The 24,565-nt window shown below is 43.1% G+C and overlaps 1 protein-coding gene across 3 annotated transcripts in view; it reads right to left on the reverse strand.

Moving 5' to 3' along the window:
- Nucleotides 1–24,565, reverse strand: part of CEP63 (centrosomal protein 63) — a 25,474-nt gene continuing 909 nt past the window's right edge. Inside the window, exons 2-15 of one of the 3 annotated variants that reach the window (XM_061354452.1) lie at nucleotides 22,493–22,628; nucleotides 20,665–20,845; nucleotides 18,711–18,806; nucleotides 16,354–16,479; nucleotides 15,384–15,497; nucleotides 12,766–12,999; nucleotides 9,826–9,971; nucleotides 8,902–9,036; nucleotides 8,159–8,273; nucleotides 5,991–6,188; nucleotides 5,465–5,551; nucleotides 3,462–3,667; nucleotides 2,584–2,890; nucleotides 1–532 (exon numbers count right to left, since the gene is read on the reverse strand). In XM_061354452.1, coding sequence (XP_061210436.1) covers nucleotides 374–532; nucleotides 2,584–2,890; nucleotides 3,462–3,667; nucleotides 5,465–5,551; nucleotides 5,991–6,188; nucleotides 8,159–8,273; nucleotides 8,902–9,036; nucleotides 9,826–9,971; nucleotides 12,766–12,999; nucleotides 15,384–15,497; nucleotides 16,354–16,479; nucleotides 18,711–18,806; nucleotides 20,665–20,845; nucleotides 22,493–22,536 — 2,148 coding nt within the window. In that variant the 5' untranslated portion in view covers nucleotides 22,537–22,628 and the 3' untranslated portion in view covers nucleotides 1–373. Of the gene's footprint in view, nucleotides 533–2,583; nucleotides 2,891–3,461; nucleotides 3,668–5,464; nucleotides 5,552–5,990; nucleotides 6,189–8,158; nucleotides 8,274–8,901; nucleotides 9,037–9,825; nucleotides 9,972–12,765; nucleotides 13,000–15,383; nucleotides 15,498–16,353; nucleotides 16,480–18,710; nucleotides 18,807–20,664; nucleotides 20,846–22,492; nucleotides 24,362–24,565 lie in introns of those variants that run through there. The other 2 variants (XM_061354454.1, XM_061354451.1) reach the window with 2 other exon arrangements.

Here is a 24,565-nt window from a genome sequence, read left to right on the forward strand (position 1 = left end):
TGGGGTTTTAACTCTGTTTTATTTCAATGCTTTTAACATGTATAAAATATACTTAAAATACTTTACATTAAAATTAGCAAATAGTTTGCTTCTAAAAAAACACCACTGTCTCTTTGTGAGTGCACAAACACAACTGATGCAGCTTTCTGACCTACAGCAAGCTATCTAAAGCATTTGTGAGGCAGTATCGTCCATGAGATGAAACATGTTAGAAAGGAGTTTCCTTTCCTCAATATCCATCCTGCTGATTCAGCTCAAAGTGAGAGATGCGGCCTCTCACTCTAGCTCCAATGGCACCTGGTTTATAGGTAACCTCCCCAGTCACAGTTTGGAACTATGTAAGTATACCAGCATTCAAATTAAGTAAGAAGTATTATTCCTGGTGTCCAAATTGTCTCACTATCTTTTCACTCTCCTTTTTCAGTTCCTCAACGTGAGCATTTAGGCACTCCAAGATGTGCTGGGATCTCAGTTCTTCCTCTTCCAGGTATCTTGCAGCTATCGATCCAACTGAAGCTGTAGGCAGGGGGTACTAAAGGGAAACAAAAGGACATCAAGCATTCTTTCATTCCAACTTTCAGCAGAAATACTACTGATCCACTAACCATACCAACAAATATGCCTCAAAGGCTCTTGTGTCATTTCTATCTTATTAGGCAGACTATGCACTCAGATTTCATGCTTTTACCATAGGTAAATATCCCTCCCAACAGCCTCCAACCAACAGCAAAAGCCTCCCAATTCCACAAAGGAAGTACAGACCAAACTCCCATGGCAAAGGCAGCTCACTGAACACCATTTCAGTTCAGCCAGCAATGGTCAATAAACTACCCCAGATTCTTTTCTTTACAGTCAAGAACTATTCCTGCTACTCGCATCACTTAACCACAAGATCTTAACTTACAAAAATAACATTGTAAACTAGGCTTAATTTATAAGTTGATGAAGAGAAGCTTCCTGCACAGGGCCTGGCAGGTGAATTATAAAGTTACTAAGGGGCTGCTTTCTATTACAGAAAACTTGCCTTAGTGTCTTGGCAAGAGAACAACATAACTGGTTATTTCCAACAGGAGCCTTATGGGGATTTTTTTGATCTTTTATCAACAGCCAAGAACAAGGGAACACAGAAAAAAGGCTGTAGATAACAAGCAAATCTCTCCTACCCCACTACTGCCTGCTGACTAGAAATCTCCTCTCTTAATAAGTTCCTGATAATTAGCTCTCTTAATTCTCCTCTCAATGTTAAAGGAACTGACTTAAAGACACTGAAGCCTGATCATGAGCAAGGAATCCCAATCATCAACACCAAGAGAAATATCTGAATTCCTTACAAACCTTACTTCTACCTCTCACAACAAGACGTAGCACATTTTTTTCTACCAAACATCAAGCCCGAGAGCTCCTCAGGCCCCTAAGTGGACCTGTTTGCACTTCAGTTCTAATCCTGCAATCTGAAGAGTTTCAATTTGGAATACTACAGTTCCCTATGCTCTCAACATGTGTTTTCTGGACATGCCACCAAGCTAATTTAGTCTTGAAATAATCAAGACCTATTCTTGGTAGTAAACCTCACCAAGATCTACAAATTTGACAAGTCGCCACTTATCTGTGCACTTATCTGTTCTCTGATCTCCCCACAAAATTAACTGTTGTCACTGCTAACAACACACAACCAGAGGAGGAAAGACTGCTAGGGGAACACATCTGGAGCAAGGACCAGTACTTGGGATTCTCCCCTCCCTGAACAGCCCTGTCTGACCCAGGGTATGACAATTGCTCTTGCTATCCCTCTTCCATTCCCCTCCCTGCACAGGTCAGTGTACAGCCTGGTCATTACAGTGGGTACTAGGATAAATGGTCTTAAACAGTAAGGAAGAAGTGACTGAGTCCAAGTTTCCTATACCTTGGGCAGCTGAGCTGAGGTAAAAGAGCAGATAAGGTGCCGACACTGCTCTTTACTTAAAAAGGTATGATTAGTGACTGAGAAAAATAATACCTTCCCCTTTTGCAGTGAAGCACTGATTTCAGGCTTTCCTATCAGCCAGTGTAAGTGGTTCTAAGTTCAGTGTGCTGACTACTGCAGTCCCATTCAGAGGGGTCAAACTCACCCCATGCATTACAGTGAACATAAACGTGCAGCACTAGCTTTCAGATTCACCCAGGAATTCTTACGTTGAAATACTCTGCACTGTGTATCCCCCTCTGAGCCTGTACCAAGCCAAAAGCTGAAGGAGAATTCTGAAGTGGCATAAACAGGTAATGGTACACACTGTACATGATGTACAGCACCAGGATGGAGAACACCGTGAGCTTCTGGACTTAGCTTAGCAATTACACCAAACCCAAAGCCCTTCCCCAGAGACTTCTGAAGAATAACCTCATGGCTCTCATTGTCCAAGTATTACCCATCCAGCAGTGGTTTCTCCTCCCTATTTAGTGTTTGATATATGCTTACAGAATCACTCATATCATGCAGCCAGATCGTACATTCAAAAACCTGGCTCCTTTTGCCAGGCAAGAACCCAGCTATATCCTCAGCTGTCCAACAGCAACCAGCTTACCTCTGCTGTCTGTACAACTTACCAGGGGCACAGATTCTCTCTGATGATTTGAGATGGACTGCTGAGATGCTTCATCTGCAAAATCTTTGTTCCCATCCAGCACGTGGAACAAAGAAACCATTCCTGGCAAGATGCCCAAAGAATGTGACTCCATGGAGTTCTTCCTGCTGGTCTGGGTGGGAAGTTCACCCATCTCAGGGGTCACAGCTCTTATTTCATCAGTCCCACATCTCTGGAGCTCCCCTTGATGATGCTGAACAGATCCACCAGGCTGACAATGTGTTCTCTCTGCTTGTTCATCATGTTTGTGCTGTGCTTCCCGAGTTGTCCTGGGAGGCAGGTTTGAACACGTAACTGTTTGACAGTTCGCCTCTTAGCAGCTGAACTTTAGCAAACACTTGCACAGAGATAACAATCAACACACAGGTTACTAATAGCCCTGACAATCCAAACTGGCTGCTGTTTCCATAGGACTTTCGGATGCTCAACCAGCATCTACAGAATCATTTCTCATTCTTCTGCTATTGTAGATGCCACAAACTACAGTCTGCACATCCCAGTACTGCAAAAGAACGGAGTACAGCTACCTGGGCCACAAGTAACCCCTTCACCAAATAGGGCACATGCTGCTCTTCAATCGAAGAAAAAGACAAAGGCAGTCAAAAGATAGTTAAATACTAGCTGGCTTTGCAGAACACGAACCAGCTGGGACTAAAAGCTATTGCACTACTTAAAAGCATAAAGGCAGATTCCAAAACAGTCCTTGTGTTCTCCCACACATACTACACGCTGGAGATAGATACTATACATAAAGCATGTCATTAAAACCCCACACATCCCTACGTCTCTGTTCTCCTCCATAATAAGGAAGCAGCATCCTGCGATTCATGCAACACTCACCTATGCTGCACATCCTTGGCCTCAGACTCTCCCCCTTGCATCTGCTGAGCGGTGCCCTCAGGTTCATCCTGGAATACCTGCCGAGGGAGCTCCAGTTTTCCTCTGGCCTCTGCGAGATCCTTCCGCAGCTGCTGGTTCTCAGATTTTAACTTCTTTATTTCAGCAGCATAGTCTTCAGTGAGCGTTCTGAGGGTGACATCTTTTTCCTGATAGACAGAGAAAGGCTGAAGCTGAAACTTCTGATTTGCAAAACACCACAGTCAAATCCAGAGCAAAGGCTGTCAAGCCATTCCTTAAGGCATATTCTCTAATGTCAACTTTGACTGGCAAGATTTTCAAGGCTTTCATAAGAGCAGATCAATTATATATGCCTTGTTGTGTTTGCATCCAGACAAGCTGTGTTGATCTGCCTAGGAAAGGAAGTTTCTCTCACCACTGGGTGCTTCTGAACACATGAAAATATAGACTGAGAATAGGTCACAGATACCTCCCTCTGGCCTTGGGATAATAAGAAAGACTACATCACCTCGAGTTCTCCTCCAGCTGTATATTCTCAGATTCCCCACCTAGCAAAGGGGCAAGCCCCTCAGTCAAAGCTGGGAACACTCAGGCGGCACCCCAATAAACTGTCATAATCTGAGCAACTCTCCAGGTATCAGAGTAGCAGGCTTCTCATAGAGGCTGAAGAAACACATAGCCCAGTGGCTAAATATGCAAGCAAAGATGTTTGCAAGAACATTTCTAGATCCCCTCACTCAAATTAGCAAAGGCCTATGGCAGTAGTTACAGATGGCTGTGCATACACCTCTCCACCTGGGATGACCCATGCTCCCTTGGAAACTGTCACCAGTAAAAGTGAATTTACTTGTGTTTTCTTTTTGGAACTCTGAACAAATTACTTCTCCCAATCTCCTTACCAGGCTCAGTGGATATAATTTCCATTGTTTCTACTCCTGCAACAGTCCCGCTTTCATTTTGCCTATTCAATTTAGATGCATTATCACCAGTGCTGTATCTAAGGACTTTCCAAATGTGCATTAGAAGAACCTGGCCTAGACCTTCTTCTGCACTGTGCTATGAAGTTTTTGGTAAGTCAGGCAGGCAAAAGCTCACCCGGCACTTCAAGCAGAAAGTAATGGGCCTTAGGTCATTCTAGTCTCAAATCAGCCATTCAGAAAGCTTTGGGTTTTTCTCTATCTCACCAGCCACAAGTTTTCATTCAACACTATCCCCAAGAACCTGGCACATGTGGCAATCACCCCAAACTAATATGAAGAAGTTGAGTATTTCCCTCCCACAGACTGACAGGATAAAACCTCTGACATTATATTCCCGTAAGGTTTTCAGCTATCTGAATCCAGTCCTTTCCCTTATAAGGCATCCATTTTTGTTGTGAGACAGAACTTGCAAACTAGACATGTCTTGCTTCCTGCAGGCACTAAAATGAATCACCTTCAAGGTATTATTCTGACAATACTGCACCTCTTCTCTCCTATAGACAAGGTGACCTCACCTAGCCACAGTATCTCTTCTCAGTGCACTGTCCCAAAGCATCCAGCCCATATTCCCAGGCTGCAACCTGCCTGTAGAGTGCAAAGGACAGCCCTGCTGAATGGCTCCTCACCAGCACGGAAACATGCTCTCACCCCAGAAACTGCAACGACCATAGCAGTTACAGCTCTGAGACAGATCAAAAGGACATCACAGATTTAGAATCAGGAGTTAAACGGGCATAAAATGGAAATGTAACAAAATGTACTAAAAAAAACTCATTGGCCAGACCCCATGAAGAAGAAACTGAGAAGATGGCTCTGTTTGTGAAGCTCTCCTCACTACTCTCTGACCAAATAAGATGCTCAGTGTTTCTGTGCCTTAATTCCTTACAAATTTTAAAGTTCACTGAACTCTACCAAGCACTTTGAGAAGCATGGGTGAAGATTACTGATCCCTGGTAGGGAAAACACAATACTAGCCCCTTCCCATCTTTGGTCCCCAATGCGTACTTCTGGTATACCGCACTCTGCTTTTTTCAGCATCTCTGAGAGATGACGGTTTTCCAGCCTCAAGGTTTCCAGCTGGACCAGAATTACCTGAGGGGACAGAGGCAAACAACAAGCTCACAATAAAGAACACAACACATGCCCACAACACTCTACAGGCATTTCACACCCTCAATTCAAGCACAAGTACAAAGCAAGTTTTGGGCTGTTAGTTCTATGGAGACCCTATAGAGAAGGCCATACAAATAACCAGTCATTTACTTTAATTTCCAAAGATGTCATCATGAGGCCTAGCAAGCATAAGCCATCTCAAAGAATTCTGATGGACTGTCAGTTACTTGTTGCAAAAAACGTAACAAGACAGATTCAGTGACCGCCATAAATTTGGAGGTTTCATTAGAAGGGTCTCAAAGTCTTTGTCCAAAGGCTGAAAAGAGAAGGGAGCTATTAACATAACTAAAAGCTAGGATAGTATTCCAAGCCTTCATATCCCTTAAAGAGACAGCATAAAAGTCTTTCCCTTGTTTACCCTGTGTTCCACTGCTTTCCTCTCTGCTCTTTCAATCTCTGTTCTCAGCCGTTCTTCTAGGTCTGATGTGGAGCCACTTGCAGATGCAATTGTGATGTCTCGCTGGTGTAACTCTTGTGTCAACCTGGAGATTTCCCTTTTCATCCCTTCTAGCTCACTGCTGTGAGTCTGCTCAGCTTGAGAGAGCTGCTCTTTCAGCTGGAAGAAGATACGCACACACCACCCATGAGCCTTTAAAAAGATGTTTCAGCAAAAAAGCAAAAGTATTGCGCATGGCCATGTGAAATCTAAGTACTGGAAACAGAAAGCTCTATGTAACAAGCAATCTGTGCACGCTTGTCCTTCCTGATTGAGAACTACCTCATCACAAACCTTTTCCACACTATAAACTGCCAACTGGGACACCATATCAGTTACATGCGGTGGAGTACTCAAGAAGACCCATAACTGATCAAATCACAGTCTGTTTAGCTCACCATTTACCCTCCATGGCCAACAACAGATACCCAAAGGTTTACCATCACTGAACAAGCACAGCAACACTTTGATAATATAACTTTGCAATGTGCCACTCTGCCTTCCTGAGGCAGAGATGGCATCTTTAAATAGCTCTAGCCAGACTTTTCTTCCATGAATTTCCCCTAAGCCTTTTGAATCAATATTAGCTTGTAGCAACTAAAGCTACCCATGGCAAATTTCCATAAGCTAGCTATGCACAGGGTAAAAATACACCTCTTTGTTTTTGTAACTCCATTTGATGACCACTGGTCCCTGCATTATGAGAGAATAATCATTCCCTATTTACTTTGCACATGACAGGCATTTTATTTTTAGTATATTCAGTCTCATATATCTCTTTTCTAATCTGGTAAATCCTATTCCATTCAGCTGTTCCTTGTATAAAAACACCCCGTGCCACCCTTTCGGTCATCTTTTTCCATCTCTTACCTTCTTTTATTCAATCTTTTTTGAGATGGCAGACCTGCACTGCATACAATATGCTGGTAAGCACACTGTGTATTTATTCAGTGACAGAACAACAACATAGCAGAATTTCTTCCCCAGCATTCCATTAGCCAGAAATATTAACTACCCAAAACACCAGGATTTTTCTAAGAATTACAAGTATTTTAGCAAAGTGAACCAGATGATCTCTGCCTAGCCATGTAAATACTATACATGCAGTGATTTATCTTCATGTCACCCCAATGCCTCCCAAGCATATAAAACAGAAACAACCACAATAAATCTCCCTTTCCTTCCCAGCAGCCTGTAGGAGACTCATTTATTGTGTGGTTGTTCAAATGTGCAACCAGGCACACATCTTCAGCAAGATCTGCACCTATGTACATTCAGAATAAAGTATTAAAAGATTTTCAGCAAAGTGAGGTCTTTCACGCAAGTCCAATGAGGTTTCTACTCTAACCAGGCTGCAGTGAAATCTCCCATCCTAACTGATCTTGACCATTATTAAAAGTCAAGCTTTTTGGAAGGCTATGACTTTTTACAAGGTCCTGTCATGACAGGACAAGAGGAATGGCTTCAAGCTGACAGAGAGATGTAGGTGAGACCTTAGGCAGTTCTTCCCTGTGGGGGTGCTGAGGCACTGGCACAGGTGCCCAGAGAAGCTGTGGCTGACCCATCTCTGGCAGTGGTCAAGGTCAGGTTGCACAAGGACTGGAGCAACCTGGTCTAGTGGAAGGTGTCCCTGCCCATGGCAGGGGGTTGAACTGGATAAACTTTAAGGTCCCTTCCAATCCAAGCCATTCTATGAAAACCCATTCACCCCCTCTTCTTCACCCCGTTGGGATCCTGTATTAGGTTTAAACTTGGCATTCCAGGCTTTAAATTTCTTCGCATACTTGTCCCTCCAGCACTAATTCAAGTATCTCCACACTGTAGAGAAGTGCTGTGTGACACAGAGGCAGTCCTGAGAGATGCTCACAAAGTAAGTGACAAAGCCAAGAATCTCTAAACCTAATCCTCTCAAGTCCACCTTTGGCAGACCTGTTCCTTACCCTTCAGCATATCACAGCCTCCATAAGACTCCCAGCCTTTGGTCCCATTTGGAGCTTTGCTAACCATACACTTCTGAGACACATGACACACAGAAGAACAGCTGACTCCACAAGTGCCTTTCCCACTCTCCAGGAACAAAGTAGCATTACCTTTTTAATCTCTGCCTTTGACTCAGTATGGTGCTCTTCCATTGACTGCAGCTCTTTGATATTCTCATCCAGCTCTTCGCTCAGCTGTACACACCTTGCATTTGAAGACACCAGGCTGGGTGCCAAATGTAAAACTACAGATTAGAATACCCCAAGGAGGAGGACACGGTCAGAGAAACTTTGATCTTTCAAGCAGCCTCCTATATCCGTCATAACAGAAACTGGACTCTTAACCTAGAATTTCCTACCAGTCCTTTGGTTTTGTTTACCAAATCATTTCAAAAGAGATCAGGAAACTGATCTAAGAGATAATAGCTGTTTCTTGTTTGTTTCTTTACCATACTAAGATTACAAACTTCCCCTGCAAACATTAGTCTGAAAGCCACAAACTCAGAAAGGAAGACTTGTTTATAATTCTTATTTTACAGGAAGGTTTAGATCTGGTTCTTACCAGCTGACTAACAAAGACTCCTTAATCTATTAGGAATGAAGGTGCTAAGCCTAAGCAAGCCAGAACATGGAGAACACCCACAGTGTGCAGTGAAAAGCAGCCAACCAATTAGCAAAACAGCCTCACTATTAAACTGCAAAATGAATAGCTTTTGATTTCTTTAGCCTTTTTATATTTAAAATAAGCCTACAAAAATCAGCGGGACTGGTTAACTTAATGAATACAATATATTAGCTATTGTATTATTATCTGAGTTTCACTGCACATTCACGGGAAGCAAGCAGTCAACTACCTGTTCTCAAGATGAGTCACCTCTGACTGCAAGTGCTGTTCCTTCTCCTGGGCAATATCCAGCTGCAGTAGTATATGCTCCAGCTCTAGCCCCGGAGAAGACAACTGTTTCTCTTGCAAGCGCTCTTCCAACGCCCTAAGCAGAAACATGAACTTTAATCTCAGCACAGAAATATCATGTCTGAGTTCACAGGGAATATAACCACTAATTTTTCTGGAATTCTCTGAAAAACAATGCAAAACCTAACAGTAGGTGACACCTGCGTGTATCGTGAATATGCAAACATACCCGCCGGATGACAGCCCCCTTTTTGAATTCAGGCTGATTGAAAAAGATTACATCCTTTTGTGATGGCCTCCCTGCCCCAGACAGTCTCCCTGGCATTAGCAGACATGCAGCCTGCAAGAAACAGTGTGGCTGTTAGGTAACATAAGCCAAAAGTTTTTGACACAGCCATCAGAACAGCATGTTGTCAGCACAGAAGGCAAAGGCCAAGATGATTCTGTCACACAGGTTGTTACCTTACCAATACCCTAACCTGACAACATTAAATTGCTGAGAACTTTTACTTATGTTAATAAGCACATTACCAAATCTTGAAAGGCCTCCAGCACTTGACTGAAAACACCTGGGGAAAGCAAAAGAAATAAAAATCAAAAGCCCTATGCTGCCTCCAGAAACCTAGCTGAGTAGAAAGCTGATTCCTTGACACTCTTCACTGAGTATCAGTTGATTTCAAAAGCAATGCAATTTGGCAAATGCTGCAAGGAAGCACAGTACTTGTGAGAAACTACAGTATACCATTCTGTATGACAACCAATACAGACCCAGCTGTATGAAAATACTTCCACCATCTTCAGTGGGAGATCCTGAAATATAGATTTGGATTCAAGAGCATAAACACCAGTGAAGCACAGATGCTACCTGATAAGGAGTTCTTTTGTGCACAGAGTTTCCGTCGCCCTGGCCAGCTCACTCTGTAACTGTTCCTGGTGCAGCTTGGAGCTGTCAATGAAATCTTCTTGAGACTGCAAGGTGGCTCTAAGTTCCATCTTCTCATCCTGTAGCACCTGCATGGGAGGAAGAAGGAATGATTGTTACAAGATGGACCAGCAAAATCAGTCTGTTGTAATGCACTGAGAGGTTGACCAGATCTTTAAGGAATCCTTGAAAATACTGCAGAGCAGAACATGGGTGCAAAGACAGCTTTGAGGCCAATCAGGAACTTTACAAAAGCTCTAGAAAGAGACAAGAGCTCTGGGGTGAAGAGCCTTCCTGCTACTTCTCACAGCATTGCTTTATATTTGATCAAGAGGAGCTTGTCGATGAAGCACTCTATAGACAGATAGGAAAAGCCTCACGCTCACAGGCCCTCGTTCTCATGGGTGACTTCAACCACCCTGACATCTGTTGGAATGACGGTACGGCCCCGCACAAGCAATCCAGGAGGTTCCTCGACTGTGTGGAAGACAACTTCCTTCTGCAAGTAATAGAGGAGCCGACAAGGAGAGGTGCCATGCTTGACCTTGTGCTCACCAACAGGGAGAGGCTTGTTGGAAATGTGGCGCTCCAGGGCAGCCTTGGATGCAGTGATCACGAGATGGTTGAGTTTGAGATCCTCAGGACAGTGAGAAGAGCGTGCAGCAAGCTCACTGCCCTGGACTTCAAGAGAGCAGACTCTGGCCTCTTCAGGAACCTGCTTAGTAAGGTTCCATGGGATATAGCCCTAGAGGGCAGGGGGGCCCAAGACTGTTGGTTGATATTCAAGGATCACCTGCTACAAGCTCAGGAGTGTTGCATCCCAACTAGAAGGAAGTGCAGCAGCAGGGCCAGGAGACCTCCTTGGATGGATAAGGAGCTGCTGAGGAAAATTCAAATGAAAAAAGAGGCTTATAAAAGGTGGAAGCAAGGACAGGAGGCCTGGGAAGAGTACAGGGATGTTGTCCAGGAAGCTAGGGACCAGGTTAGGAAAGCTAAGGCCCAGTTAGAATTCAACTTGGCTAGGGATATTACGGATAACAGGAAGGGATTCTACAGGTACGTAGCAAATGAAAAACAGACTAGGGACAACGTAGGCCCCCTCAGGAAGCTCTTGGGAGAACTGGCTACACAGGATTTGGAGAAGGCTGAGGTTCTGAATCGCTTCTTTACCTCAGTCTTCACTGGCAAAGGCTCTGACAGCACCACCCAAGCCTTGGAAGGCAGACACAGGGACTGTGAGAATGAAGACCTTGGGCCCACTGTAGGAGAGGATCTGGTTCGAGACCATCTTAAAAACCTGAACGTACACAAGTCCATGGGTCCTGATGAAATCCATCCGCGGGTCCTGAAGGAGCTGGCAAATGAAGTTGCTAAGCCGCTGGCCATCAAACCTGAGAAATCATGGCAGTCAGGTGAAGTTCCCGACGACTGGAAAAAGGGAAATATAACCCCCATTTTCAAGAAGGGGAAAATGGATGACCCGGGAATTACAGAGCAGTCAGTCTCACCTCTGTGCCTGGCAAAATCTTGAAGCAGATTCTCCTGAAAGACATGCTAAGGCACATGAAAAACAGCAAGGTGCTTGGTGACAGCCAGCATGGCTTCACCAAGGGGAAATCCTGCCTGACCAATTTGGTGGCCTTCTATGATGGGGCTATAGAGCTGATGGACAGGGGTAGAGCAGTTTATGTCATCTACCTGGACTTGTGAAAAGTGTTCAACACTGTCCCACACAACAACCTTGTCTCTAAATTGGGGAGACATCAATTTGATGGATGGACCACTCGGTGGATAAAGAACTGGCTGGATGGCTGCACACAAAGAGTTGTGGTCAATGGCTCAATGTCCAGCTGGAGACCAGTAACGAGTGGTGTCCCTCAGGGATCGGTGTTGGGATCGGTCTTGTTCAACATCTTTGTCGCTGACATGGACAGTGGGATTGAGTGCGCCCTCAGCAAGTTTGCCGATGACACCAAGCTGTGTGGTTCGGTTGATACGCTGGAGGGAAGGAATGCCATCCAGAGGGACCTTGACACGCTTGTGAGGTGGGCTGATGCCAACCTCATGAAGTTTAACCATGACAAGTGCGAGGTCCTACACCTGGGTCAGAGCAATCCCAGGCACAGCTACAGGCTGGGCAGAGAAGAGATTCAGAGCAGCCCTAAGGAGAAGGACTTGGGGGTGCTGGTTGATGAGAAAATGAACATGAGCCGGCTTCAGTGTGTGCTTGCAGCCCAGAAAGCCAACCGTATCCTGGGCTGCATCAAAAGGAGTGTGACCATCAGGTCGAAGGAGGTGATCCTGGCCCTCTACTCTGCTCTTGTGAGACCTCACTTGGAGTATTGTGTGCAGTTCTGGTGTCCTCAACATAAAAAGGACATGGAACTGTTGGAACAAGTCCAGAGGAGGGCCACGAGGATGATCAGGGGACTGGAGCACCTCCCATATGAAGACAGGCTGAGAAAGTTGGGGCTGTTCAGCCTGGAGAAGAGAAAGCTGCATGGAGACCTCATAAAAGCCTTCCAGTACCTGAAGGGGATCTATAGGGAGGCGGGGAGGGACTCTTCATTAGGGACTTGTAGTGACAGGACAAGGGGTAACGGGTTAAAACTTAAACAGGATTGGATATAAGGAGGAAATTCTGTCCTGTTTGGGTGGTGAGGCACTGGAATGGGTTGCCCATGGAAGTTGTGAATGCTCCATCCCTGGCAGTGTTCATTCAAGGCCAGGCTGGATGAAGCCTTGGGTGATATGGTTTAGTGTGAGGTGTCCCTGCCCATGGCAGGGGGGTTGGAACTAGATGATCTTAAGGTCCTTTCCAACCCTAACTATCCTATGATTCTATGATTCTATATTCCACTTCCTAACAGCTCCTCCACTGACCTCCAACATTTTCTTGGATTGCCTTAACTCTTCCTGAACTCGTTGCTGATCTTCCAGAATCATCCGATTGTTTTTGGTCAGGTCATCCACCCTCATGTTCAGCCTCTCCACCTCCAACTCATTGGCACAGATAGCATCATTTGCCCTCTCCAGCTTGCTGGTTAAATGCTGTATTTCTGATCGGCTGGCCAGCTCCACTGACTCCAGAATCTGCTTCCGATTGGCAAGCTGAGTCTGCAGAGAGCAATTGGTTTGCATTAAAGCTGAACTACAGAAAACACTGCAAATCAAAACTACATTCAAAACAACTACAGATTTCTTTGTGCAACACTACCTTGCAGGGAATTAGGGAAGTTACAATGGGTAAAACTTTTGAGGGCAAACAGAATTCACTAAAAGGAAAAAAGACAGAGGGAAGGGAGGAATCTCCAATTCCAAAAGGGGTGAATTTGGGTAGAGAGGATGTCAAATCACTCAAGTTGTCTGAGTATGAGCTATCTAAGAACAAATCTAACTACTACTTTTTGCTCATTAACCTAAGGCTAGACCAGTACAAAGGGCAGTATGTAAGAAGGTTCGTAAAAATCATACACAAGTAGAGATCGTTAATAGATAGTTAATTCCACAGCAGGATAAAAAGAAGCTCTTGGTGCACAGGGAAAAAAAAAAACAAACACAACCATCACCAGACCCAAAAATCAAACTGTCTGTAACAGTCAATTATCTTTTGCTTTATGCAGTAAATATCTGGTTCTAACAGCTTGCAAGAATGCTCACTTTGAATGTGTCATTGTTTTAATGGCAGACAAAAAAAGTTACAAGGAACATATGACTAGCAAACAATACATGCTCTATTATTTATAGGCACAATATTTCATAGCATTTCTTTCCATATAGCTAGCTGGTGAAATTTAATAAGCCAGCTCTCATATAAAGCTTCCAAGAATATTCATTTCATATACTCCCTTTCTGTATAGTACCTTATAATTTTTAAAGGCTGAAATAAAATATTTGAGCACTCTTTTACTCCCAATTTTTAAGAGCACCAATTCCTGCCAGCTTCAGAATCACCACATGCCTTGATTTATTGCCTGACACGTATTGCCTCATAACTGAAAAAACTATAGGAACTGTGCATTTGGAAGTCTATCATATAATTTTGATTACAGCCTTTTCATTATTTGAATAGTCATGACAGCAAATGTAACCAGGAGGAGCAAGAGTTTAAAGCACAGCCTTTCTCCACCCAACAAAAGGGAGTACCAGACTACCTGAATATTTATTTCTGCATTAAGAAAATATTTAAGCTATCTCTTATTTCCAACCACAGAACATGCAGGACAGCCCAGAATTCCAAGTTTCCCCTGTTGGCTTTCGAAGCTGCAGGTGCTACAGGAGTAAGAATGCCAGGCTTCCCTAAACTGAATTGAAAGATACAAGGGGAAGCCAGCTGAAAGAAAAGAAAGGGGAAGTACTCCATGGTCACAGATCTCAGCTTGACCTTGTGCCAGAAAAAAAAAACCCAAGCATACAAAATGCACAGAAACATCCAAGGCAAAAATTTAGCACTTTCATGTTTGTCTTTTCAAAGAAATTGAGGATTCAGGCAGTCTGCTCACAGTACCTCTGCACCAAAGTCATCTGCACCACTCAGGAAAATCTCCCCAAATCCCTCTTTTTCTGCTGCACAGTAAGAAGAGTTCCTCTACACTCCAGTTACCAGCCTGCACTCCAAGGACACATCTGTTCTCAAACAATTGAGCTATCAATGATACAAAGACAGCAAAGCAGCAAGACCTTCTGCTTAAGGACTCTCTCTGCATTTGTAGATCTACCAGTGTCAGCCCCTCACAAAGCCGCTGTCAGAGTCAGCTTCAATCCTGTCATCACAAACTTCCTCCTTGCAGGAGCTCCCACTCAAGAGCAACTCAGGAGCCCATTAAGTGTAAAGCCCCCAGCAAGAGCTTCTTATCAGTGTCTGCTGTGATTGTGTCAGTGTGACTTCACAGCTGTGCTCTAGGTCAATTCATCTTGCTCTGCTTCAGCAATACTAACTCACTGAATGATTAGCTTTTCAGGAACTGCAGTCCCACTACTTCTCGTTTTTAAAAGACACAGAAAAAGAAAGTGGGGGGGGGGGGGAGGGAGGGGCTGAAAACTGCTCTTACTGCAGTACTTTGCAGAAGTTAAGTGCCTGTTGTAGGGGAGGACTATTTTCCAACATCATCCTCTGAGCTGGACCCACAAGGTACATACTTAGCAACTGGCAGGTACACAGCTTTGAACTAGGTGACATGATGTAACAGCTATTTTAGAGTGTCACATGCTGTGGTCTCTGCCTCCAAGTGAAAGCTTCACCCTACCATCTTCTCTACTAATTGGAGGGATGATAGGGAGAACTGCAGAAGGTTGATCCAATCTCTGTTGACAGACTCCAGATCCTTTTTTCCACACAGCACTTATACAAGTAAACCCTATTCCACCAGGACATTAAAAGTCATTTCAATGGCAACTTAAACTGGATTCAAGCCTGAGAGTTTTTATTAAGTCTTTCCACCTTCCCCCCTCCCTTCTGCTGCCACAAACAAAACAAAACTTTAAGCAGATATTAACTGTACCTGAATGAGCTCAGACTGCTCAGCCAAAGCCTTCCTCTGTGCTTCCAGCGATGCCACCTGCTGCTGGTAAAGCAAGCGCTGCTTCTCCCAGTCAAGTGATTTTTGCCGAAACTCCTGCAAGGACAGCAGGGGTGGGTTGGAGCAGTATGTCCATGCAGTTGACAAGAAGGCCCCCTTCTAGTTCATATCTGCGTTTGCTTTCCCTCTCCACCATATCCTCATGCACCTTTCCCCACAGCAGGGAAACCATTAGCCAGTCATTTGATGCAACAACTCAGCAGTACAAAACCCCTCTCATACTGTGCTTGCTGTATTTCTTTCCCCCCTGAGTTAAAGCATCAGTGTCAGTTATTGCTGTTTACAAATGTTAAGTGCTAAAAGATTCATGGCTAATTTCATGGATTTGCTGTCAGAGGTTTAACAACTGCCTTTAGCTTCCAAAACATGCTGCTACCGAAATCACCAAGATGACAAGTATGAATTACAGAATTTTAATGCTAATCTCTGCTCCAGAAATTGGACACTGCATCAGTCAGATGTGTTTGTTGGCCACATCTTCAGGGCACAGTAGAAGAAAATTGAGTGTGGTTGAGCTCCGCGTAGCAGGAAGATTAAAAGATGAGACAGAGTTGAGAAGTGTGACACATAGCTCCCTCCTCCTCAAAGAAGTGAGATGACAACCTCACCACACTGAAATTCATTCCATTCACATAATTAATTACTCTTCCAGCACCTTCTTCCTTTTATTTAGTCTAAAAACAGTGGCATAGTCTATCCTGTGTTCTGAGTGTAGTGCAGGAAATCACCTTTATTACAGAACTAGTTGAAAAGAGCTACACCTAGAGTAGAGAGGGAGTACTTTTTAAGCAGGATTCATAGTCCTCTCCCTAGGTGACTATTCAGTCACCACTGAAGCTCAGTCAGTTAATGCATACAAACTCTGGTTAGCACTTGCTTTTTCACTACATACCTCCAGCTTCCTGGTCAGTCGGCTTATTTCAAAATGGTCCTCCCCTTGTCCCTTGCTAGCTTCTCCTCTAGCTTCTCTTAGTTGTTTCTTCTGCAGCTTCTCATAGCTCCTCCTCAGCCTAGACAACTGCAAAGTGAAAGAGCCAACTTTGAAGCCTCAAGGCAAGAATTAAACAGCAATTTAAAGGAAGGCACACAAAATGGCTTCACACAAGCAATTCCCCTAATCAAGGCCACACAGCTTGCAAGTGAAGACTTCTAGTTGTATAATGAGCCTATTATACCAACAGAACTGAAAAATACGCCAAGTTGTATCAGGGTAGCAAGATGCCACTGAAGTCATGACAACAGCAGCTCTAGTTAGACCTCTGTCTTAGCACTATTAAAACATGACTGTAATACTGATAAGATGGAGGTTTACATGTAACTGTTACTGCAGCAAGAGCATGGTACCCCTCTCTCTGGCTCCCAGCCACAGTAATTGCAGGTAGTACCTGTGACTGCTCTCCTCATGCAGAGGAGCATGTCATACCACACATGGAGGTGGGGGGTAGTTCTACCCAGAGATACGGTTTCTTATGTGATTAAAACACACTTGTGAAGCTCAGGTGGGAAACGGAACTCTTCTGCTCAGTGGGAGAAGGAAGATTTGAGAATTGCCATTATACATAATATTAACACTACTTCATGTGTTATTTTCTACTTAGATACACTATGTATTTCACAATGAGTGCAGAATGCCAACAGAAAATATCACTTCTATGCCTACCGCTAGAATGCCAAAGTCATATCAGAAGCAGGAATGAGGAGAAAACTCTTGACATTTAAATGACCTGCTGTGCAAATAAGCACTTGCAACTTGCATGGAATTTTCCATCTGATAAGCTCACCCAAATCAACTATTAAATAGAAAGTTTCCACATAACCACATGGATTTGAGAAGTCACCATTCCAATTTTACTGGTGGAGAAAGTTTAGTCCACGGATGACAAGAAGGACCATGAGAAGAAAAAGCATCTCAATCAAGACCTCATGAACTGGTCACAAAAGGTTTTCCAGTGCCCTGAGTCAGCAAAGTACTGAAGCATGTTCCATGAGAATGGACAGACATACAGGCTTAGAGTTAATATAACAACATCTTTTGCCAAACACAACAGATTACAGAGATGGTTGAAAGAATAAACCTGTGAGTTAGACACTGTACCTGTAATTTTACAGTTAATGGTGGTAAACCGAGACCACAAGAATTTTCCCCAACAGTACCAAGAACAGAAGACTGAGGAATATTGGAGCTAAATGTCTTCCACATTAGTACTGTGTGGGTAATATAACAACACATTGCAATTCTGACCACAACACACGCACTGTATTTTAGCCTTAGCAATTTAGGCAGACCTGCCAATGCAACTCAGCTTTGCTTTGCAGCTTATTCACAATACCAGTGGGAACACCTAGTGAATGAAGGGTGTTAGTCATACTGAATAGTAAGGTGTTTTAAATAAGGACAAATGGCTTCTATCATCAAAGCTGAGACTACCAAATTAGTTTAATTAATGGCTTACACTGAGCATGAACTAGGCACAACCCTCCAGAGAAAACAGGTCAGTGCTCTACTAGCTGTTCATGCCATTTAACTCCCTGCTACTGACAAGCAAATGGAGACAGGCAAAGAGTTAAGGCATAAACATGGAATGCTGTTATACCACCTGCAGGACATTCCACATGTACCACCATGCAGTGAATAAGAAGCTTTTTGAGATGAAAGCTATTAAAAAATATTTTCTAGTTATACTTAGTTTTTATGAAGTATATTAAGATTAATATTCCTTGAAAGAACAAAATCTTTACCAACAAAATCAGAGTCAATGGAGGCAAAAAGATGAGCTGCATTCCATTCTTATTTCTTGATCTCATATGATCCAGACCAGCTACACCACCACCCTTTTTTAATGTCATGAAATGCTGAACGAGCAAAATGCTGCTTCCTGTACCCATGACAACTTCAGAATAAGCACGATGGTGACTAGGGTGGATGAACACAGGACATTTTTGCAGTAAACTTTCGCAGATGTCTAACAGATGAAAACTCCAACAACACATCTGCTACACATCTCTACTCCAACAGCTTTCTGCTTGCCACCAAGTTCCTCCAAAGCACAAAAAATGGGTCTAATGAAGCATAAAAATATTACTTTGCCTGCACTCAATGCTTTTTTTATTTTTCTAAGAACATAAAAATTAGGAGTTGGAAGTTTCAAAACCACAGCATTAAACAAAAATAATACCACAAAGTGTATCACCCATTACATTTTATATCAACTGGGAACTAAAACCCAGTCTTTTATTTTTGCAACTCACCTCCTCCTGAAATTTCTTCAGCTGTTGTTCATATTCTCTAGCCATGTCCAGCTTGGCCTTTTCCAGGTCTTCTACCTGGTGATGCAACAAGTCAACCTGAATGAAGAGTTAAAAAGCGAATGAATAAAATACAACTGGACCTTACTGTCAGTAGGTACTAGGATCAGTTTTGATTTCATAAATATAGATTACAGTAGGAGTGGGGACTATTAAAGGATCCTAATTCTGTTAACAATTGCACCTTTCAATGGGTTCACTCACTATGAATCAGATTAAGTCCATGCCTAAATCTTTGGTAGGCTGCAGGCAGAACTGTTTGTGTTCTGGCCTCTTGTTTCGACCTAGTTTTTGGCTTTCATTTTTTGAGGATGGAACCAAGAGTTTTGGCTTGCATCAAAAAGCTGTTTCTATCTGGTATTTTCATCAAATTCCTTACAAGCATGAATTATGATTTCAAGCTATCTACCAAGAGAAAGGATGGCCATGTCATTACCTTAGTATGTTCAGGTGAAGCAAAGATTCCCCATAACACATGGTGATGAGAGGAACAAAGAAAAAATAGGGCTCTGAAACTCATGGGTAAGATTTCTCTTCCACTGATTCAAGTACTGCTGTGACTCCTTCTTGTCTTCCTTCTTTTTTTCCCCCATCTGTTTTCCATCCCCAAATACAAGTGGGCACCTTTCTAACTATAGGTCCAAAGGACAGCAAGCAAGCAAACACAGAAAACTCATGAGTGTATTCAGAAGTGTGAATATACTCCAGCAATGACTCTACCCATAGTCTACAGTTCAGTTTTTAAATCAATGTTTGCCTGTGGTGGTAAGAAATATTTCAAAAGTGTCTTGAGAAAACACAATTGATAATAACAACAATAACCTACATGATTAAAAACACTGTTCTTGCCAGTGTTCTGTGGCATGACTGCAGATCTAATAACTCTGTAGCAAAGACATTCATTCCAAAACTTACTGTGCAGACCAGTAGTAGCACCTGACCATATCAACAAGAAACTATAGCTTTGTTAACCCACTGTTGCTACAACCTATCACACTACCAAAAGCTACAGCAGTACTTGGGTAATTCTGAGGATGTAACGTAGATGCACAGGCACCAAGAAAACCCAACTACTTGTGCAGTTATCAGCTGGCTTTCAACCCAAGAAGTCAAAGCAACTTCACAGAGTTGCCAAAAACACAATTTGTAGCACAGAGTCTGCCAAAATAAATGACACAGCAGCTATAAATAGAAGGACAAATTTTAAGTGCTTTCAGAAAATGTCAATGTGGCTAGATCTAAGATACAGCCACCCAGACTCCTGCTGATTTCCTCCGATCCAAGAAAAGATACATCAGCTCATTTGCACAAGTGCAAGTTTATGGTCCTCATCCTGTGTAAAATCGTCACTTACTGGTACTTCTCCATCAACACAGAAATTTCTGCACTTGCCCTAGGCCTTTAATTAAAGGCTACAAAATCTTGGGCTGCAAAAATAGCCCTTGGAGAATCAACCAGCAATATCTTGCTGTAGTTCACACCACCAAATGACTGCAGGTTGCTGGGCTGTCCATTACTGCTGTAGCCAGATTCTGGGGTCTCTCCAGAAACTCTTGACAATTCAATTTGTGGGTTTCCATCAACCCTTAGGGAGTTGATCACTTGACTTTGATTCAATTATGGATCAGACACCTTGCTCCTACAGGCTCCTTTGCAAATGCTGTTCCAACTATGAGACAGGCTCCTGTTTCACTTAGCACAGCTATTTGCCAAAGTTAAATTTAAATATTAAAGAACAAAAAAAGCAAACCTCACAACCAAAAATAAGACCCCAAAGTAATGAAACAATCCCAAAACACATGTCCATTCAAATGCAAACTCTAAAATCCAGGTTCAGTCATTATATTGCAGTGCAATATGTAAAACACACAATCAGAACAGCCTGAACCTAAGGTACCTCCTTATATTTTTCCTGCAGAGCCACCCTGGCAGAGGAAAGTTCCTGCTCCCGAACACTCAGGCAAGCTTCCAAAGCCTGTGTCTGTCCTTCCCATTCAGCTTTCTTGTGAGCCACCATAATGTCAATCTGCTTCATCAGCTCCTGCAGCTCAGCCTCACAGGAAGTCAAGAACCCACCACTGGAAAAGAAAGAGGTTGAAGTTACAAAGCAGGCACCACCCAACACAGGACCAGTGCCCCATCGCAACAAAGTCAGCAGAACAAACTGACTTGCACCAAGGGACCGACTCTGCATTTGCAGTGTTCTGACCTCTATGAAATTAGCTGGCAGAGAAATACATTTAATACTTGCTTTAATCCCATTCTCCAATGCAGCATCTCACACGTTATGTTCAGATCTCTGGGCAGAGATCTAAATTTGGTAATGGCCAACAAAGAATACTTGTGAAATCCCAGCGAGAACAAATGACCTACACACTTTAAATGTAGGGGGTTTGTCTTCTACACAGAGCACATTACAAGCACCTATAAACACTTCTCTCTGTCTCATTAATATGCATTATCTAAGTAAACTGGAGCAGGCTTTATCCATTTTTTATTTACCTTAATTGCTTTCCAGGCAGAGGCATTTTATACCAAGTTTCAGTCAACACAGAATTCTTAGAGCCAACCTAGCAGCTCCTGAAAACAGAAGCTTATCACAAATGCAGACAAAGCCCTGAGTAGAGGCGGCTGGATGACAACACGATAATGAAGAATAAACCATTTGCAATCCATTGGGAGAGTATGCTCCCTAGCGACCCTGAACTTTCTAATTTGGTACAGTAATTATTGAAGCCAATTCAACAACTCCTCTAAAACTTCACCAGCTGCTAAGCCAGGGACAATATTAAGGCTGCAAGGTACAGCCCTAGAGGCTGGTGAACTCCATGATGATCTGTACCCCTTTAATTTGCCTGTCAAACAGGAAGCACTGGAAAGAAATGGAAATCAATAGGTTAAGGAATTGAAATTTCTCTGTTCCCCCAGGGCATATGCACACTTCACAAGCTAGCAGTTTTTTGGGAAAGAAATATCTCTTAAAGGAGCTAAAATCGGTTAAATTTAAAGTTCACTCTGTCCCGTGAGTTAACCAAAAATTAGCAGCTATTATGCAGAGCAGTATTTCCTTCACAGCATCTGCTAACATAAAGTTCAGCCTAAACTTGATTTCTGCAAACAGCTCTCTACCAGTAAACTTGTCATGTTCTCAAAGATGACTATGAAAATAGCATCAGTGATGTTTGCTTCACATTTGCTTAACACACCAAACATTTTATTTCCATTACTGGCACTACAGTCACTCTCAGACATCCAAAAGTCTAAGACAGAACATGAAGGATTCTTCAGAGATGAATGGAACTCTGCAGTTTCAACACAAGCAGGAAATAATCAGATGTTTTCAATAAAAAAAGATAACAGTCATGTCCCATTAACCTTGCAAGGCTGTTTTATTCACACTTTTGATTACTACTGCTCCTGCTGTTGGATGGTAAGAAGTGTTCACAGCAAGAAAAACAAAAAAAGGAGGTATGGTTTTCAGGAAGATGTAAAACTAAATTAAGACTATAATACCTAACAAGGGATTATTGCAAAGACAGCTAACTCAGTGACTTTGCTTCTGCACCAGCTGAAGGCCACTGCACCAGTGTTTGTCCACCAGCATGTGCTAGTGGACAAACTCCAAAGCCCTTATTTAAGCAATGGAAGTCTTGTCTGATACCACAGAATTTGATTCCAAGTAAGAAGGTATGTTAATACTTCAATGATAACTGTCACATACATACCTCCCCTGCCCATTTCTTTGCATTCCTTCCAGCAAAGCCTCCATCACTAAATCCTGGTGACTTTAGCAGCTAGGAACACATACAACTGCAGTCTTCACCCACGGCAATGTAGGAACAAGGCTACTTCTCCATCCTGCTGCAGAACAAGCAGAAGTCCACAGACAAGTTTGAAAAATTACAATTAGCACACAATTTCAGGTGAGGAAAACAATGGTCATCTTTGTGAACCTGCAAGCCAAGTATCTGCCAAATAAAGGAAACTAGATTTTTCTACCAAACCCAGCACTATCAAACTGCAGTAATAGAATTGTGTGATCTAATAAATGGAATAACTCAGCAGCAGTGAAAGAGAAGTTGCACTTCAGCAAATGGACAAATTCAATCCACTGGGACTGACAGATCTCCTGCCTCCTATATGCACTTGGGAACTGCCAAATGGGCCAGTCCAAGACCTACCACTGACACGGACATTCAAGGGAAAAACTGTAAGTAAGTGGCAGTAAGGATCTATCCATAAATTAGATCTCTCCTGTGCCTCTTTTGACAGACTAGGCTAAAGAGACCCCCTAATGATGAGTTCTGAATGCGAGCTCATGATCACATTCAGAATGCATCACTAGTTCATATGGCTGTGAGGATTTTCTTTTAAGACAGCACTAACCCTTTAAAAATTCATGTGGTGCCCTAAGCTATGAAAATAAGTTGCAGAGGTTTCCTGTAGCAGTACATTGCCTTAGTTAAAAGTGACACTCTTTAAGTCACAAACATGTATGCAGGCACACAGAAGTTTCATGTATTTGTGAAGCAAGAAAGGTTTACACTGAAGGCAAAAATGGGGAACAGAAGAGCTAGGATTTATTTCAGTGGCTCCTACATGAAACTGTGGCTCTAACAAAAAAATGGTTAAACTTTTTGTACCTGAGGGTACAAAACTACACTTCAGTTTCAGTCTGTGGAGGTATTCACACAATCTTGTTTTCAAAATATCTGTGCACTTTCTCAAATATTTAGAGGTGGATCCTCACAGCATCTTTCCTCAAAGATCAATATGGCATTATTAAGCAATCAACAAAAGGGGCAGCAGGTCACAGAAACTGAGACCTTCAGAAGCACAGGCTCAGCTTTGTTCCCTTTCACTTCAATCAGAGCTTCTATCCTGCTCCTACAGCTTTTTAAAGCCATCCAGAGAATCAAGCCTGTCTCCTGCTAGGAATTCAGCTGTATTTAAACCACATACAGAAAATACATATTTCACTGAGGAAAAAAAATAATCCCTATCCCTACACTGATACAATGTTTTGTCTCTCTTTGGTCCTGCCTGCACTTAAGAAAACTTTAATCCATATGCAGAACATGTTTGCTGTACTGGTGATGGCAGAGCTGCTGAGGAGAGCAGATGAGCAGATCCCCTGAGCTGCTGACAGCTCTCCAAGAAAGCTCTCCAGGTGGCAAGAGCAGACATCAGCCAGCTGCTGTTTCATTCTAATCACCCCTACACAGAATCAGTTTTCAGTGGGTAGCAGAGAGATTTCACTGTCCACTAGAGAGACAGTCTGCTAAAATTCAGAAAGGAAATCCAAAGAGAAATCCAGATCCTTTACCCACAGCTCCTTCCACGAGAAGCAGGGATCAGTTCAACACTGAAAGCTCTAATGCCACAAGGAGCCAGACGGCATCCCCTCTTGCTTGTTAGGCTTTAAGCAGGGTCCCCAGGGTTAGATACCTGAATCTGTCAGCCCTGCATACTTGCCAGCCCACCTAGGTTTGGGAGAAGAGCCTCAAAATCTGACACCTCTAAACAGCTTTATGCTACGCAGAATCATGGAATGGTTTGGGTTGGAAAGGGCCTTAAAGCTCATCCAGTTCCAATCCCTGCCATAGGCAGGGACACCTTCCTCTAGAGCAAGTTGTTCCAAGCCCCATCCAACCTGGTCTTGAACACTGCCAGGGATGAGGCAGCCCCAGTAAAAAGCCCCTCTCCATATTTCTTGTGGGCCCCTTTATGCACTGGAAGCTGCTCTAAGGTCTCCCTGGAGCTTTCTCTTCTCCAGGCTGAACCAGCCCAGCTCTCTC

Source organism: Neopsephotus bourkii, unplaced genomic scaffold (genome assembly GCF_033783945.1).
Source record: "Neopsephotus bourkii isolate Nb327-2 ecotype Australia unplaced genomic scaffold, CSIRO-AGI_Nbou_v1 NB_739, whole genome shotgun sequence".
Taxonomy (NCBI): Eukaryota; Metazoa; Chordata; class Aves; order Psittaciformes; family Psittacidae; genus Neopsephotus; species Neopsephotus bourkii.